The sequence below is a fragment of the Denticeps clupeoides genome, chromosome 7 (genome assembly GCF_900700375.1).
Source record: "Denticeps clupeoides chromosome 7, fDenClu1.1, whole genome shotgun sequence".
Lineage (NCBI taxonomy): Eukaryota > Metazoa > Chordata > Actinopteri > Clupeiformes > Denticipitidae > Denticeps > Denticeps clupeoides.
The window spans coordinates 18,427,363-18,443,455 of NC_041713.1; the positions used below are offsets into that span (position 1 = coordinate 18,427,363).

The following is a 16,093-nucleotide window of genomic DNA, read 5'->3' on the forward strand; positions in this document are numbered from 1 at the left end:
AATCCGCTCAACACGAACACACACACGCACACATCTTTCACATCCTTTCCAACATCTGCAGCGACTGTCCCCAAAAAGGTGTACCTCCAAAAATCTGCACCGGCCTGCCTTTCCTGTAGAGCCCGGTTTATTTAACTCATGCTGGATTTCCACCCCGTCTTTCAGCTGACCTTCAGCAGGGTTTGTATGGGACACGGTGGGCGAGGATGAAATGTAAACCGTCACCGGTCCGTATGATGCAATTTTTTGTAATGACATGGTCCTGTGCGTGTGCGTCACTGCGTCTGGTGAGGCCAGTGACACATGACTCGTGGCCTGCCGCAGAGGAATGTTGTTTGGGACTGGCGGCTGAGTCCAGAGCCATTAAAACCGTCCTGTGGCAGGAAGAGGGAACCTTTGTATGTTTTTTTTATAGGCAAATCGGCCCGTGCCGGTGCTTCCCTGTGTTTGTTTGAAGCCGCGTCAGGAAACGGCTGCATGCAAACACAGAAACTGTGAGGATGTTTATCTGACTGCATGACCGACGGCCGAATCGGCCGGGTTCTCAGAGGACACCGATCACGGCTGGGCTGAGTCATGGACGTTTGAGTCCCTTTATTGATTCCTGTGCATGATTAAGATTCATTATGCGTGGCCTGGATGTGTCAGGAAATGCTTCGGCCCGAAGAATGTGCAAGCTTGGGAAAAAGGAGCAGCGCTCGGCTCGCGCGCCAGTGGCATCTCTGTGAGCCGTGAGCCTTCTGAATGAGTGCAGAGGCCGTCATCCACTGCCACTTAGCTCCGGCAAGCTTTGCGCGACGTCCCCTCCCTGAACGCTGAGCTGCCCCTCCATTTTCCTGGCCGGTTAAAGAGTTGAGGAAACGTTTTACGGGTCTTCCGACTCGGTTCCCGTGTTAAGCACGCTCCTTCTGCTGAACCCTTTTATCTCCTTTTGATTGATGGCGTTTTGGGGGAGCTTGAGTGCTCTCACAGGTCTGCCGCGGATGGCCCCGCCCCCCCTTCCCTCTCCCACTGACCCACTGGGGCAGTGTACACTCCATTAATTACTGCAAAACCGCGCTGGCTCATGGAATATCAATCAGCAGCTCCCGGTCGGGTTCTCACGTCTCACTCGCTGCATTCTTGTATGTTATTCTGAATAATGTAGGGTGACCAACGACTGGGTGGGATCATCTGGTATTCCAAACTAATTTTACATGGAAAGGAACCAAAACGCACGCTCTGCTGTGATTGGTCTGTGTCTGAAATGGTCTTCCTGATGGGAAAGCTCCAAGCAACATCTCCGTGCTGGTAAATCCTGTCCCAGGTCCGATGTGCTCCCTCAACGTAGACGTTGCGCTGTCATTCCCCCGAAGTCTGGGCTCTGTATAAGCGCCGCATTGTTCCTGACGCCGGCCTGGGAAGAGTGAGTCAGTGAGTATAGTGCAGAGGTGTGGATGCTAGGCGTGCTTAACCCTGCCGCAAAACTCCAAGACTCCAAGACTTGGACCTCGCCCATTCTAACGTGGCTGCAGAGTTTGGCGGCAAATGGAGGAGTACGGTGCTGCAGCGCTTAGCCAAAAGGCCCACTGCATTAACCATTTTTCTGCATTAATGTCACATAAACACAGTCCCATCTCTCCTGATGCTAACGCACAGGGAACACTGTTGTTAGCGAGAAGCTCAGATACTGGTGCCAGGAACAGGGCTGGGGAGTCCTGTGTCCAGGAGTTATATTCAGATGTCTGCATACAGTAGACACTGCCAGTCAACACCGCATTCGCCCCGTGCCTTTCACCGGCCAACGCAGCCTCTCAGAAGTCCCCGAGCGGAGATCAGGTTATGCTGAAAACACGACGGACCGGGCAAGCGCAATTCATTTACACAAACCCCAGAGTTCCCTCTGTGGACCAATGCAGCTTCCTTTTCCATTAGGAATGCCTGAGCTCTGCTGTTTGAAGGCTCTGGATCTTGTTTTCATATACCTGGTTACTGATTTTGAGTTTGTGGACCTAGATTTAGGAATATAAGAACAACGTGAGTACAAAGATGAAACAGACACTACATTTGAATTGGGCCTTGGGTTAAGTCCCTACCTAGAACATTCTGGGTACATACAGTAAAGGCCAAAAGTTTGGCCTGAAATGGTTTTCCAACAGTCTTGAAGGAGTTCCCAGAGGTGTTTAGCACTTGTTGGCCCCTTTGCCTTCACTCTGCGGTCCAGCTCACCCCAAACCATCTCGATTAGGTTCAGGTCCAGTGACTGTGGCGGCCAGGTCTCCACTTTTTGTTAAGTACATAACTCCACATTCAACTGCACGTTCAATCATAGTTTTCTACCAATGTACATGGTCATGAAAATAAATAAAACACATTGAATGAGAAGGTGTGTCCAAACATTTGGCCTGTACTGTACATCTTAAATAATTCTCTTACTCAGTCACCCGAGCTTTGTCTTACATAGGATGGTGTGATGAGATCTGCACTGACAGCGGGTGACCTTGTTTATTATATTGCAGCTGGGTGAAAGCCTGGTTTAGGTTATACAGTCCTGATAGAAGTGGCTCATATTAGTGCCTGGATGAGAAATATGGTGGGAATTTCACAAATTTTCAATGAGGCACAAATGGAAACGCCACGCCATTGATCGCTTCGTCTTGGTTATCGGCTTTCCACCGCAGCCCCAAAGTTAATTATTTCTGCCCTGAACCCACGCTTAGTGGGTCTTTCAACCATGAAGAAACTGGCACCTCAGGGACTGAGTAATTTTTCCCCTTCACACTTCACCTGTATCTCAGTGAGTTTCTGAAAATGCCATCTAGTCTCCAGAGAGCAACCGGATAAAAAAATGTTTTTATGTCGGATGAATATTACAATCGCGAGTTGGTAAATGCTTCTTGATCAATTTCAAAACCAAATTTTAGTCTCAAGTTGACCCCCTCAGATGAGTTTTTAAGAAAGAATGTAGTCCTGAATGCGCTCCAGCGCCGTTCACATGACTGGTCTGACCACTGCAGATAAGACAGGCCGCATGCCTTTCAGGGTGTAATAAACTGACCTGAGGTCAGCTTCTAACAAGTTCCTGAATTATTGCCGGTGAGACCGATGTCCTGTCAGCGTGTGAATATATATACACTCGGCCTGGCCTTTAGCAGGTAAACGTCGTACGTTCTTGCTTAGTCACGCCTGTCGACCGGGCTGCGCGGTGCGCGTAGGCCCCGCCCCCCCTGCGCGCTGATTGGCCGCCGCGTTTGACAGGCAGGCGCCCCGCTACGGCGCCGCTCCACGGCCACGGGCGGGGCTGGTCGGGCAGCGAAACTAAATTACCGGCAGGCGAGAAACTTGCTCCCGCGCCCCACGCTCGGTGTTTCGCGCGTGGGAATGTACTGGACGCGTGGAATTTGCACCCCGGCGCAGGATTTGGGGGGATTTCTATTGATTCGCAGAGCGCGTTGAGCTGCATCGGGACAGTTTTTTTTTTATTTTTTTTAACGGCGGCTTTCATTTTTTTATCCTTAATATTCTGTTGCCCCTGTACAGAATGAAGTGACTGTGCATTACACTCGAGTCGCTGGATCCCTCGCCGCAAGCGATCGCACGGGAGGACCGCGCCGGTGCTATAATTTTATAAGGGTAAGTAGCATTTCAGTATTGCCGCTGCCGCAAATAGAAACTGATCGATCGGAAGTGGTGGGGTGATCAATCACTGCCCGTGCGCATTTTCTGGATCGGATAGTATCGATTGGCGCTGGTGTTTAATTTGGCGTGCGTGATCGGCTTCGATATACCCCCCCTCCTCCCCAGAGACTAGGCCGGTTCCGTGTCACCTCCTGTCCGTGTTTTTTTTTTTTTTTTTTACCGCGATCCATCGTCCGCCCCAACTTGTAATAAGCGTGTCGTTACCGCGTCGCGTCGCTTCCTACGGATGCGCGGCGGTCACGTGGCGGCTGAAGGGCTTCCGTCGCCCCGCTGCGCTCGTCGTGTCCGTGATTCATTCCTGCGTGGCCGCTGTCACGACCGTGTGTTCTGTGTTTTTTGGGGAGGGACGCGCTGCCGCCTCCACCTCGGTGGGGTGTGGAGTGAGTGTCGCCTGGTCCAGTGACCCAGATCTGCTGTTCTGGTGGCCTCCTGCGCCACCAGTGACACCCAGTAACTGCACTCGTGTAAACGAACCACTTGCCACCTCCCGGTCCAGGTTGATTCATTGTCATGATTCATTATTCCTTGATGAACCCCGGCTGGGGCCTGAGCTGTCATGCTTGTCTCCTGGTGGCGGATGGGTTTGCGGCCTGACGTAACGGTGCAGATAAAGCCTGGGTGTGATGTGTGCGGCACGGTCCCCTCGCCCTGCCAACTGGACCGCAGTTGTGGCGCTGAAGGCAGAAGCTGGCAGCGAACGGAGCAGGTGGAATGTCCGGGCCGTGGGGGGCGTTGTGTGAGTCACCGTCTGTCCGTCTGGGTGTCTGACTGTCCGTCTGACCCGGCGAGGTGCATGTTCAGGTCAGAGTGTTTGTTTTTGTCGAAACCGGCGAGAATAGGCCAAATGCAATAAACGTGGTGGTTGTAAATCTTTGTGTGGGCAGAACAAGGTCCAGTGTTGTGTGTGTGTGTGTGTGACAGAACCACCGTCAGCCAGGACTCTTTTGAAAAACTTCATTTTTCTCTTTCTTTGGAACGAGGGCGTGAACGAGCCGTTGTTAACAGTTACGGGGGTAAAAATGCAACCACGTGTGCTCCTCGCACTGCTCGGGTTCTCGTGCATTCTTCTCGGAAATCTCCCTTGGCTCTCTTCATGGGCGAGGTTTGACAAATTCCATCATAGCTGGAGATTTGAACGAGTAAGCGGCGCTCACAGACCCCCATGTGGCAGGCAGGCCTGCCTGTCTCGCCACCCCCCTGTTAATGAGTATCATTCATGAAAATGATTATGCTATATGCGCTTTGTTATCTTTATTCGCTTTATCCCATGAAAAATGCATGCATGATGTAGCTCTGCACATCTCAAGCCACATTCATGCATAATTTGCACGAAATGTGGCTTTTTACGATTCCAGGACAGAGATTTTTAGTTCTTTGGGTAGCTGGAAGGCCGAAACCTGTTCCCACTGCATTATTTAGTTTGGTATGAACCCCCCACCCCGTCATTACAAAGGACCGTAAAGGACCGTATTCAATCCTTCCAATTCAACAGCCTGTCAAAATGGCCTTTTTTTAGTAATTAGGAAATTGAAAGGTCTCAGCAGTTCCTCCTGTTTATGGATATGGGACAACAGTTCAAAGGATTTACTCTTGTGTAAGTCACTGACCGCCGGTTCCTACGAAACGGAGATGTGCCCCAACAATGAGCGGAAGCGAGCGGACGTGTGCATCAGGAAGCGCGTCTCGGGCCTTCTGGGTTTCATTGACACCTCGGGGAGGCCGAGAAGGGAACGCGGCCCACTACTACCGTCTCCCCGCAAAATATGCCAACCGACCGGTCGGGCCGCTTCCAGACACAAAAGCTTGTTGTTCTCTCGGCTACGTAAGCTGGGACCAACGCCACGGCAGCCAGCAACTAGGCGGCGTCTACGAAAGCTGTGTGGCAAGACTAACCGCGCGGGCACCGAATGTGGCCCGGCGCCTGCCGAGCGCCTGCCGTCCCTCTCCTCTCTGGTGTCCACGTCGCACTGAGGCAGCATAACGTGGCGCGGTGGCATAGTCTACGTTTTACAACTACCGTAAACCTTTCTCAAGATCAAAGTCAAATTCTTGCACTGGGCGGGGACCCGTTTTGGTATGTTGTGCGGTAAGTTGGCGGCGTTTTCGGTGGCGTATCTTCCCGTATCATAATTCCAGGGAGAACGCCTGTAATTGTCTGGCTAAGAGCTGCAGGATTCGTAGCCCGATGGGATTAAACCCGTAGGACGCGAGAAAAGCTTTGAAGCAAGAAGGTAGTTCTTGTGCTCACTGGCCAGGATTGGGGAAAAAAGAAAACAGGGCTTCTTTCGTGCTGGTAGGATTATGGCAGGTTATGGCGAGGGGCCGTGGGACTATGGGAAAGATGCAGGATTTATCATTTTTTTAATTTTGTTTTTCCCTAAGTATGCATTTATTCGTCTGACTCTTCCATGGGTGTGCACTACACCTTCATATCGTCCTGAAATAGTAAATATGAGCTCAAATATAGGAATTAAAGTGAAAGTTATCACTCATTTGCCTACAGTTAATCTGTCTTTAATAATAAAATGCTTATGTACAAATATCCTTTAAATTCAATGGAGTTAAAATGTGCGATTCAATGAAAATAATGAAACTAGAACCTAGAAAAGTATCCATTTTTCACAAATAAGATAAGATAAGATAAACCTTTATTAGTTCCACAAGTGGGAAATTGCATATGCAAATATGCTAATATGACGAAGTTGCTTCAGCTTTATCATCTCACTCTGAAATCAGGGGATGATAAGGGATGGCAGTACCTAGTGGGTAACACACTCGCCTATGAACCAGAAGACCCAGGTTCAAACCCCGCTTACTACCATTGTGTTCCTGAGCAAGACACTTAACCCTGAGTGTCTCCAGGAGGGGACTGTCCCTGTAACTACTGATTGTAAGTTGCTCTGGATAAGGGCGTCTGATAAATACTGTAAATGTAAATGTAAATCAAGGACATGGCTTTCACCGGGACCTTATTCACTGGGTTGTGCTAGCATGGTACTAAAAATGTACCTAAAAGACTGTAATTTGTAATTACATACAAAGAGGGGAGAGAGGATCGTGTGAGTCTTGTGATCTTATTCCAAAAAGGTGTGATTTCCATTTCCTAAAAAGACAGCTGTGGTTTTACTTCTTTTTTTGAAATATAACACGTTTATATGAGCAATAATGAATATTTTGCTCCAGCTGACTACATAGGTTTGTGTACAGGAAGTTTAAATGCTACTCGACCATCCAAATTTAATTACTATCTATAAAAACATCTCAAGTATTCACTTTTTTAAAAAATTTTATCTGTTCTGTAATGCATTATTTGTTTGTTTGCTACATTAGCAAATGCTAATTAACAACGCTAGCAACTTCCTTTTAGAGTAACATTGGAATTTTTTATGACACGACTAGCTGCGCTGATGACAGATTTGTGAAACTATTTCCATCACCAGCCTTTTGGAGATCAGCTGTGTTTTGCTGTAATGGGAAACTACTGCACCCTTCTGCATGTTTAAATAGTTCCTGAGTCCAGGCCATTTTTTTCCACCCTAACAGCAGTCAAAAGGAACTAGAACAGCTGATCTCAGGTCAGTGAGGTCAATTCGTGAGGATGAGGTGCGGTGTGAAAAAGCACTTGCAAGTCTGCGACATCCGGATCATTAAAAGGGTGTGATGCATCTCGGGGGTGTGATGTGTGCATCTCGGGGACGGGCGTCTCGGCAGTAGGTGGTTCCGTACGTGACCAATGAGAAAGTGAAGTGATTGTCACATGTGATGCACAGCAGCACAGCACACGGTGCTTACAGTGAAATTTGTCCTCTGCATTTAACCCATCACCCTGTGTGAGCAGTGGGCAGCCATGACAGGCACCCGGGGAGCAGTGTGTGGGGACGGTGCTTTTGCTCAGTGGCACCTTGGCGGATCGGGATTCGAACCTGCAACCTTCTGATTACGGGGCCGCTTCCTTAACCGCTAGGCCAACACAATGGTAACTCTTAACAGGACTCCTGTCAGGCCAGTGTGAGCGTGCTGTTCAGTCCAGGTTCGCCCTGGAAGAGTTCCACGTTCAGGATTCGTTTGTGCTGTTCGTGTGCTTTTATATTTGCGTGCGTTCGGCAGGGCGCCCGCACCTGCCCGTGCCTCCGAGGACGGGTGTCGCTCCAGCTTTCCTTTCCCATTGAACACTAGTCATTGCCTGGCTCTGCAGTGTGCCAGGGAGGATGATGTAAAGGGGGGGTATGTGCCAGGCGGATGGCGAGGTGGACCGGGGCGGAGACATCCTTTTTCCACTCTCTGAAAATACTGCGTGTGACCCGTCAGGAAAGAATGAAGCGGGCGCTTCACTGCGAACGCGGCACAGTTTCAGCTGGCTTAGCCGGTCGTGGTAGTTTTTCTCATTGTGATACACAGCAAGCACAGCGCACGGTGTGTCCTCTGCGTTTAACCATCACCCTTGGTGAGCAGTGGGCAGCCATGACAGCTACGAGTTTGCTTCCTTACCCGCTAGGCCACCACTGCCCCAGTTAGACACTCGCCTATTAACCAGAAGAGTGCAAAGTCACAGGTTCCAACAGGTTCCAACCCCACATATTACTACTGTGTCCCTGAGCAAGACACTTAACCCTGAGTGTCTCCAGTGACGCTCTTACTAAGGGCATCTGGTGTCGGTCACCTCCATGTTTTACCCTCCCGCACATTGCAACAGTAGCTTATTTGTGTCGCATTTCATCATGCTATGTCGAAATGCGTGCATAAAGGGAACCACGAGACATGAAAAGGAGGAGAGAGGTCAAAGATTTATTTATTTATTAATTTACAATTTTGCCTGCCAATTTCGCACACCCCTCGAAATATGTGTGTGTGTGTGTGTGTATTTTGTGGAACTACACAGACTGATCTGCTTGGAGTCCAATGCTGACTCATTACTGCAGACCCTCCCTCCGCTTCAAACTCTCGTCCGAGGAGTGCTGACGGGGCCACTTTCACTCGGGCTTTGTGCGCTGCCATGTCGGAGCCTTTTAGGGAAGTTGAACTCCTCCTTCACCCTGACCACGCTTTCCGTTTTCTACTAAGACGCTGATGTTTCATTGAGTGTGTGTGTGTGTGTGTGTGTGTTGTGTTGTGCTTCACTCCCCATCCCTCTTGCCTTGGCCCCCTCCTTTTTTCCCAGGGGTCTGTCTCAGCCTGCCCACCGCTCTTCTGTCAGTGCTCCTTCTTCCTTCTTCTCTTTTGCAGCTGTGCTGAGAAGCGCCAGTGGGCGGTGTACTTCCTTTTTTTGACCTTTAAGAGATGAGAACGACTATACTTACAAAATGCAGGTGATCCAAACGTGTATATTAGAGCGTCTGTACCTCCGCGATGGTGCGAGTGGGCGGGTGACCAGGCCACCGTGCACTTTTGTCCTTTAGTGTGGCTTAAATAGTGGCCTGGGCCCGGTTCTGTGCCAGACTCCATCAGCCCACATTACAACGTTCAGTACAGATTTGCCCTAGAGGTGAGGGTAAGCGGGTGGGATAATGGTTCTTATCTTGGAAAGCCTTGTAGATAGGCATGATAATGGAGTTAGATGGTGTGTGTCCATGATTTGTAGATGTGCCATTTGCCATTTTGCAGCCTTCAAAATGAGCTCTTAATTTTAGTTAAGGGTTGCCAAAAGAGATATGTATCTGTGTGTACAAATATATATTTACATTTATGTTTTCCATATTTGGCCTGGAAAGTTGTGGTGACTTTATCAGGTAACCATCAGTTACACTCCAGCTGAGATAAAACTCGGAACCCTCTTGGTTCGTGGGAACGCGAACAAAGGCATCCGGAGAGGCGATAGATTCAAGCCTCAGGTGAGCACCTGCGTTACCAAGGCGACCCCAACCACCGATGGCCGGGCGGAGATTTAAGTTTCAATTTAATGGCTGCTCTCCCACCTGTACTCAAACGCTCCTATCGGATGAAGTGGATTTGCAAATCGGTACAGATGAAAGGGTTTCTGCCCACATCCACCCCTGCTCAGGGGTGTTCGAAAATATCGATGCAGCAATATATCATGATATTTTCCGTGGTGATATTGTATTGATACAGGGACATCAAATATTCATATTTTTGTATACAAATTTAATCCAAAATTCAGTTCTGAGTTATGTTGTTTTGGCTAAATTATTAATGGAATGTGATCCACACAGATCTGTACAGTGTCAAAATATATCATGATATCGTGACCCATGTATCGTGATACGTATCGTGAGATCCTTGGTTTTGGCAGTAAAGTACAGTTTCCTGCGGTTCATGCAGATATCAATATAATCATCCATGTGAATGCAGCGTGGTATAGAGTAAGTGGCAATTATGTGTTCATTTATTAAATATTTAGTGAATTAATTATTCATATTAATTATTAATATGTGCGCCACACGGCACATGACTTACCCCGGACCATTTGGTCAAGGTTTAATAAAGGCCTTTGTCGGTGTCTGTACCAACTTTCTGCTCTGATTTCTGAAGCTCATACATTGCGTTTCAGCTCGCCCTCCTGCAGTTGCACTGATATGACATGGACCGATATTTCAGAAGCGACTGCGGAGGAAATTACAGTTTCACTCCATCTGAGGCATGTGTGGTGATGCAGGAGGGCACCGCCTGGGGAAAAAGCAAGAATGAGGTCAGGTGCTTTGAGGCTTGCGGCGCTCTCCAAAATGACCATCGATTTTTCTCACAGACGGATGCCTGAGGGCTCTGCTGGTTGAAACGGCTTTTGCATTTGACAGAAACTCTGTTTTGTTTGTTGGCCGTTTCTTCGCATCCAAACCAAAGCTGGCAAGGTAGGAAATAGAAAGAAAACACGGCGGCGCAGCGTGGGTTACGTAATGCCGCGTTGAACCCTACAGTAATGATGATCCTGGGTTGATTGTAGCGAGTGAGTTTGTTTTTTGGGGGTTTTTCCCGTCTGTGTAAAGACCTTTTAACACGCCGGAAGGTTTTGAGATGTGGGATCTGATTAAGGGGTTGACTCTTCTGCTTTTACTTCCTCGGGCTTTTTTTCGAAATCACAAAGCTCGTTGCACATGTGGTTCCACGTTTGGTTCACCTCGGAATGCCCGAAGGCCCTGCTGCTGTAACTCCACAGAGGAAACGCCATAAATCAGGGATAGTCTTCGTATCTTCGGCAAAGATCATGTACCTGCCTGGGATAAACCCCTTACATAAATGAACCCTACTTACGGAGTACAATTTAGCACGGTCAGTGTTTGTGAGTACAGATCCTTTTTTTGAAACACACGGCGCGGGAATCCTGTGTGGAACCAGTGTAGTGGTGTCATTTGTTTCTTTTAGCCCCCCGTGATTTGGACGTGGAGAAGACTTCCAGACACGAGCGTGTTTCCTGCCTCTGCTGAGATCTCTCCAGATCTTCTGCTCTCCAGTTCCTTCCGCCTGTCCTAAAATAAGAAGAGATGTGACCTCTGCCCCATTGGCCTCCACTGAAGAGGATGTGATGTAATGGAATATTTGGGGATTTTTTTTTTTCTTATTTTCTGGGGGAAGTCGCCTGTTTTGCTTGCTTTGATAAGCCAGAACATAAATACTGTTAACACTGCAGGTCAGTGTGCCCAAAAGGACACAACTGGTATAGTCACGGTCACGTTATTGGGGTCATCTTCTAGAAAAAGGTCACTGCTAATAGCAACGGTAATTTCCTGCTTTGTGAGCCTGGATGATTAAAGGACCTGTTGATCCCAGCTGTCATAAAACACTTTTACCATCCCATTTTTTATTCCTGTCAGGCTGCCCTGTCCTGTTTAATCCCAACTATTGTATATTAAACTACACACAGAACGTTATTGTTATTTAACTACTATTATTTAAATAGAACGTTACTAAAATGACTTTGGCTTCAGCCAAAAAAGAAGGCTAACAAATGTTTCTACAACCTGCAGGTCAGTAGTTCCAGTGTGCGTCTCAGAATAATGAAGTCAAAGTGAGGTGGGGGCGGGACCTTGATCAAGGGGACCTCAGTGGCACCTTGACTGCTTCAGGATTTGAACCCGCAACCCTTGAATTATGAGTCCGCTTCTTTACCCGCCACTGCCCAGCATTATATAGATATCATAATCATTTAGGTTCAGCAGATAGCTCACTGGATGCTCATGATTTCAGAATGAACACTGTCACATACTCTACATTATATAACCTAAATAACAGTTTTAATTCTAATTTATTAAGACATTCAGGTGGATGTCTTTATTCATTTATTACTGTTCTTAATCAATTGGCAAATTCCTGCGACATACAAGTGGAAGTGATGATCAAGATCAGAACGTACTGATGATGATGAACGTGAAAGTCTGAAACCAGCCTGATATCTGATTGATTCAAACGAATTGGCCGTTGGTGTCTTGTTCAGCGCAGTTCCCTCTGCTGTGGCCCATTTCATATCCTAATGACTCCCTCGTGGGCTGACGTCATTATGCCCTTTGTAGAAGTTTACATGCCATTAGATGAATGTTTTTTAGCTCGCATCTTTATTTCCAGGCCCGGTGTCCACAGTAATACATAACAAGGAGGACAGTCCTGAATATTCATTAGAGAAGCCTGGTTAGGGAGCCACTCTACCTTTGCTGAATGGCACTGTGACTTTGAGTATTCCGTCCAGTGGGCGTTGGTACTTAAGGCTGGAAACAGAAATGGGTCGGCCTGGATTTGAAGAACCCCAACCTTCTGCTCAGCCTCATGTGAATCACACTGCGGCGGGAGACACAATGAAGCCTTTTGTGGGGGCTTATTCAGGCTGACATTGTGCTGAGGAGCGTTTAGATGAAGATCACATGTTGTCTGGGCATGCTTCTGCCGAGAGTCCCGCCTTCACCCCCTCACACAACAGGAAAGGGACCCGCGTCCTACACACAGCATGGCGCTTGTGTGCCGTTTTTTGTGTCTTAACTTCTGTAATATTTTTTTTTTTCCCCGGAGATGAAATGCTGTATTCCCTTTCACAACGTTAGTGCTGATACCGTCGACCTGCTGCTGATGGGGAATTGTTCCTCTCTTTCCAGCAGGATTGTCCAAAAGTATCCGGAAAAGAAGTGTGTTCCACGTTGTGCATTTACTGACTGCAATGCGAAAATAAAGACAATTCTGTCTCTGTGGAGGGAAAATGCTTCTTAACCACTCGCTGTCAATGGTTCCATTGTTATCTCCTTGGACGTCCCATCATTTTATTAGTCATGTCTTTTCCATTTATCCATTGTCGGTTATGGTTCCTGGACAGGCGCCATCCATTTATTATCTACAACACACACACTTAACAATAGTAGGCAGAAAGGCAGAAATAACAAAACGCAAACACCATGTTAACAGCACCATGACAAAAAAAGAAAAGGAAATATTGACACAAATTACTTCTCATTTTACTGGAGACGGATAAGCCTCATGTAACTCTCCTGCCGGCTATACGCCACAATCAGACCCTACCAGAATCTACCCGACAGTAATATGAATACAAATATAAATGTGCATGTCCTTCTGATGCGGACGTAGCTTGGAAGGTCTCCTCAGTCCTGTTCTTTAACCTGCCTTTCACTGATAGGAACCAAAGGGAAAGAATTTTCAATGCTAATATGTGTGGAAATGGAAGGATGTGATTCGTTTGCATTAGAACATTAACGTTTCCAGCACTAGTTGAGAGTGAGGGAATGTACAGTACAGGCCAAAAGTTTGGAAACACCTTCTCATTCAATGTGTTTTCTTTATTTTCATGACCATTTACATTGGTAGATTCTCACTGAAGGCATCAAAACTATGAATGAACACATGTGGAGTTATGTACTTAACAAAAAGTGGAGACCTGACCTCCACAGTCACCGGACCTGAACCCAGTTGAGATGGTTTGGGGTGAGCTGGACCGCAGAGTGAAGGCAAAGGGGCCAACAAGTGCTAAACACCTCTGGGAACTCCCTCAAGACTGTTGGAAAAGCATTTCAGGTGACGACCTCTTGAAGGTCATCGAGAGAATGCCAAGAGTGTGTAAAGCAGTAATCAGAGCAAAGAAACTAGAATATAAAACATGTTTTCAGTTATTTCACCTTTTTTTGTTAAGTACATAACTCCACATGTGTTCATTCATAGTTTTGATGCCTTCAGTGAGAATCTACAAATGTAAATGGTCATGAAAATAAAGAGAACACATGTGTCCAAACTTTTGGCCTGTACTGTATATGCCGCCTCGGCATGGACGGGCATGATGCCATCAAGCAGCCCCGCTTCCCAGGCTGCGCTCAACAGAGGGTTTTCTTTTGAGGGTTTAATGGGACCTTGTGGGGAGGGAAAAGTATTTGTCTCCCACTGGTCAGGCAAATTGGACCATGGCAAATTGGGGACTGCACCCATGTGGGTGTAGGGCGATAGGGTCCTGGCCTACAGCTCAGCCACAGTCTTCTGATTTTTCATTACATTTACAGTATTACATTACAGACGCCCTTATCCAGAGCGACTTACAATCAGTAGTTACAGGGACAGTCCCTGGAGCAACTTGCTCAGGGACACCTGGGTCTTCTGGTTCACAGGCGAGTGTGTCACCCACTAGGCTACTACCACCCACTAGGCTTTCCATCACCATGAAAGCAGACAAATCTGTGCTCAGTAGAGATCTCATACAACATTTACCGTGCACTTACCATGTTTGTCAAAAGAATTTCAAAAAATACATTCACCACTGCTATTTGTAATATAACATATATGTTTGTCTTTGTGTCATGTTACCCATAATCCCGTTTTAAGACCTATCCCAGATTAGTTCTGCAAACACTGGCAGCGACCCAGACAAGATAGGTGATCTTCCGCGAGACCTCGTGCTGCCGGGTTAAGGCGGGGCAGGGTGCGATGGGCTGGGTACGTTCCCTCCCGCCAAAGGTGCATTATTCATGCGTGCGGAGGCGCTGAATAATTCATCGGTTGAATAACCTGCTGTTGCCGGGACCGCCTTAAGCACAACTCGGACTTTGCCGGCGAGCCCTGAGCGAGAACAAGCGACTGTGGCGCTGGAACTTCTACTCTCACCAGCCCATCTTTGTCTCTGGACGCTCTGCTTTTAATGGGAATTTGTATGTGCTGCAGCTTGGGTGAGGAGCCCACAGGAGCCCACAGGAGCCCACAGTCGCTGTTAAATATATATGAGGCTATTTTTGGATGAGAGCGTTGAGCGCCGCACGGCAGCGTGTCACCATAAACGACCACCGGTCACAGAAGAATCCGCTGCTCCGAGTCTGAGCCGGGAACAAAAAAAACGTGTTTCGAGTTAAAAAGTTTGGAGGCAGTAAGGCAGCAGTTAGCAGCATAATGATGGTGTTGGGAGTAATCAGGATGTGGTAATTAAATCCGGCAGAGCCCGGCTCATTAGAGGCCCCGTGATTGGGCCCGGTGACGGCCTCCGCGCCGGCTTCCTCTCCGCTGTGTCGCCTCTAACATACCTGGGGCAAAATGCCTGGGCTTATCTGAGATGCAGAAGCTTGAAGAGACAGGAAATGTGTTTAAGATGTTTATAGAGTCTGTACTGCAGTGTGGATCGCTGCCTTTGAGCATGGAAGCTCGATGATGGCAGATAAGCTCAGTTTACACACAACACTGCAAATGATATTGTGGAAATGTGGGTTTGACCTGGTTATACTGGTCATGCATGCTGAAGCTTCCATTTTGATCTGGATAAAAGGCTTCTTTTTGATAATGATCTGTAGTGCTATGATAATTATTCATTCATTTAAACCCTGGCTGCTGTTGTGTTTGTGCCTATATCCACACTTCCACACATAAAATACGTGTTCAACTGGGTAGTGCCGTCAAGCGTTTTCTTTTGCGAGGTCGGCAGAGATGAGAATCAGTGTGGGACTACGGCCTCCACTCCAGTAGATGGCGCTGTACAGCTGGGCATTTTAGGCATTCCATCGCAAAACATTGCAGACCAATTACAGCATCGTGTTTGTTTTTACATTTTCAGTGAACTGTGGAATATCGCAGTATGTACAGTATCACAATATATATCGTGATCTAATCGTATCGTGAGATCCTTGCCAACACACACCCCTACATATTGCACAAAAATTGCATGTTTGTCAGCTTTATTGCAAAGTTTATTTTATGTGCTGGGGTTTCATGGGCCTTCATTGGTCTTTTTTTATTAGCTTGAACAGAAAAGGGCCATATAATTGTTAATCATCACAGATATTTGCATTCACATATTCACATTGCATGTCATAATATTCATATCAAACAAATCAGCAAATTCTGATTATTATTTGACGGGAAAAAATGACATTGTCTTGCATAAAAGATTTCCTCATTTGGTCATTACACCTCACTTGGCCATTATTTTCCAAACTATGGTCATGTTGGAATGTTTTCCATAGTTTTCATCATATAGCCGTTATTACTGGCAATATTGCGA

The 16,093-nt window shown here is 47.3% G+C and overlaps 1 protein-coding gene across 7 annotated transcripts in view; it reads left to right on the forward strand.

Moving 5' to 3' along the window:
- The first annotated feature begins 3,293 nt into the window (after positions 1 to 3,293).
- The window catches only part of rhbdf1a (rhomboid 5 homolog 1a (Drosophila)), a 34,018-nt gene continuing 21,218 nt past the window's right edge, over positions 3,294 to 16,093 (forward strand). For 2 of the 7 annotated variants that reach the window (XM_028985663.1, XM_028985664.1), the window contains exon 1: positions 3,294 to 3,612. Coding sequence is in view for 4 of the 7 variants with exons in the window: in XM_028985659.1 (XP_028841492.1) it covers positions 5,586 to 5,764 (179 nt within the window). In the remaining 3 variants the exon portion in view is untranslated. Of the gene's footprint in view, positions 3,613 to 5,573; positions 5,765 to 10,273; positions 10,482 to 16,093 lie in introns of those variants that run through there. The other 5 variants (XM_028985659.1, XM_028985660.1, XM_028985662.1 and 2 more) reach the window with 5 other exon arrangements.